General features: G+C 62.7%; 1 protein-coding gene across 1 annotated transcript; it reads right to left on the bottom strand.

Moving 5' to 3' along the window:
* Positions 1-16: 16 nt before the first annotated feature.
* EMIHUDRAFT_254694 (hypothetical protein) lies at positions 17-552 on the bottom strand (the record flags this gene model as incomplete). Its single annotated transcript, XM_005777280.1, has 2 exons — positions 17-367; positions 532-552. Coding segments are annotated over 2 exons (372 nt in total), but the record flags the coding sequence as incomplete, so codon positions are not given.
* Positions 553-1,259: the final 707 nt, after the last annotated feature.

Genomic DNA, 1,259 nt, shown 5'->3' with positions numbered 1-1,259 from the left:
CCGAGGCTGGGATGACGCGCAGCTTCGTGAAGCGAAGCGCCTTCGGCTGGTAGGTTGTCTTTGAGCCATCCTGCGGCACGCCGCTCCACTCAAACTCGTGGACCCACTCGTCGGCGCTCGGGATAAAGCGCGCGGGCCCGAGGACCACCCTCCGCTCGACGTGCGGCTCCCCAACCTTGTTGGCCGTGTGGCGGTACACGACCAGCGCCTCAGAGGCGTCGATCAGACGCGCCTCGCGAACGTGCACCGAGATGTCCTCGACGGGGTCAAAGAAGCGGGCGGCGGGTCCGGGCAGAATGATGACTGTGCCGTCACGACGGCGGACCTCGAGGTACTCGACGTTGCCAGCGCTGTGCTTGGGCAGGACCTGAGTGGGGAGAAAGGAGTGAGAGCGAGCTACGAGGCACGATGGTGAAGATCGAGCGTGAGCGCCTCGAGCCGCTGAAGGCAGAGGAACAGGCGGCGTGGGCCATCAACGAGTCGCGCGCTGCCATCACGTGACCAGACACAAGCGCGTTCGCCTTCGCGTACGGTCTTCGAGCCGAAGGTCATGACGAGAGTAGGAGGAGAGCGGGAGGAGAGCGGCAGGCCGGCAAAGACCGCCGTGGGTCGCGTCCAATCCAAGGACTGGGGAGGCCAGAAAAGAATTTTACGAGCGCGTTCGCACGACACCGTGCTGCGAGCCTGTCGCTGTCCCTTGTCAGGAGCAGGAGAACTAGGAGAGCGCAACCAGTAGGAGGCCCGCGCTTGCCCCCGTGCCGCCGGGTGCAACCTGTCCTATACGAGAGAGGAATCCCTGGGACCCTGTCGTGAGGGTGAACCCTGCCCAGCCCCCCTCCGTGTCGCGATGCGCTCCCCACTCCCGTTCCCCTGTGTCCCTGATCGTCCTTCCAAGATCCTGCTCGTGCAGGTGGGGACCCTGTCCTCGTCCCAAGGTCCCATCCCTCGTTTGGGTTGTCTGTTTTCTTTCTTTCTTTTTTTGGACAGGAGGGAGAACGACGAGAGTGGGACGACCGCGAGGTGGCATGAAGGTTGCAGCGAGAATCGGCGAGGGACTGCGAAGGGAGATAGAAAGAGGCAGACGCCCAAGGGTTAGGGTGGGCGACGGCTAGCACCACACTCCTCTCCTTAAAATCCCTGTGTGGTGGCGGCGTGCCGTCCTCCCATCCCTCCCTTGGGTTGTCTGTTTTCTTTCTTTCTTTCTTACTGGGCACGGGACTGGCGCGCAGAAAAGAATTTAAAGGCTCAATCACCCGGCC

Source organism: Emiliania huxleyi (genome assembly GCF_000372725.1).
Source record: "Emiliania huxleyi CCMP1516 unplaced genomic scaffold EMIHUscaffold_2629, whole genome shotgun sequence".
In the NCBI taxonomy this organism is placed as follows: domain Eukaryota; phylum Haptophyta; order Isochrysidales; family Noelaerhabdaceae; genus Emiliania; species Emiliania huxleyi.
This window is presented reverse-complemented; position numbering and strand designations above follow the sequence as displayed.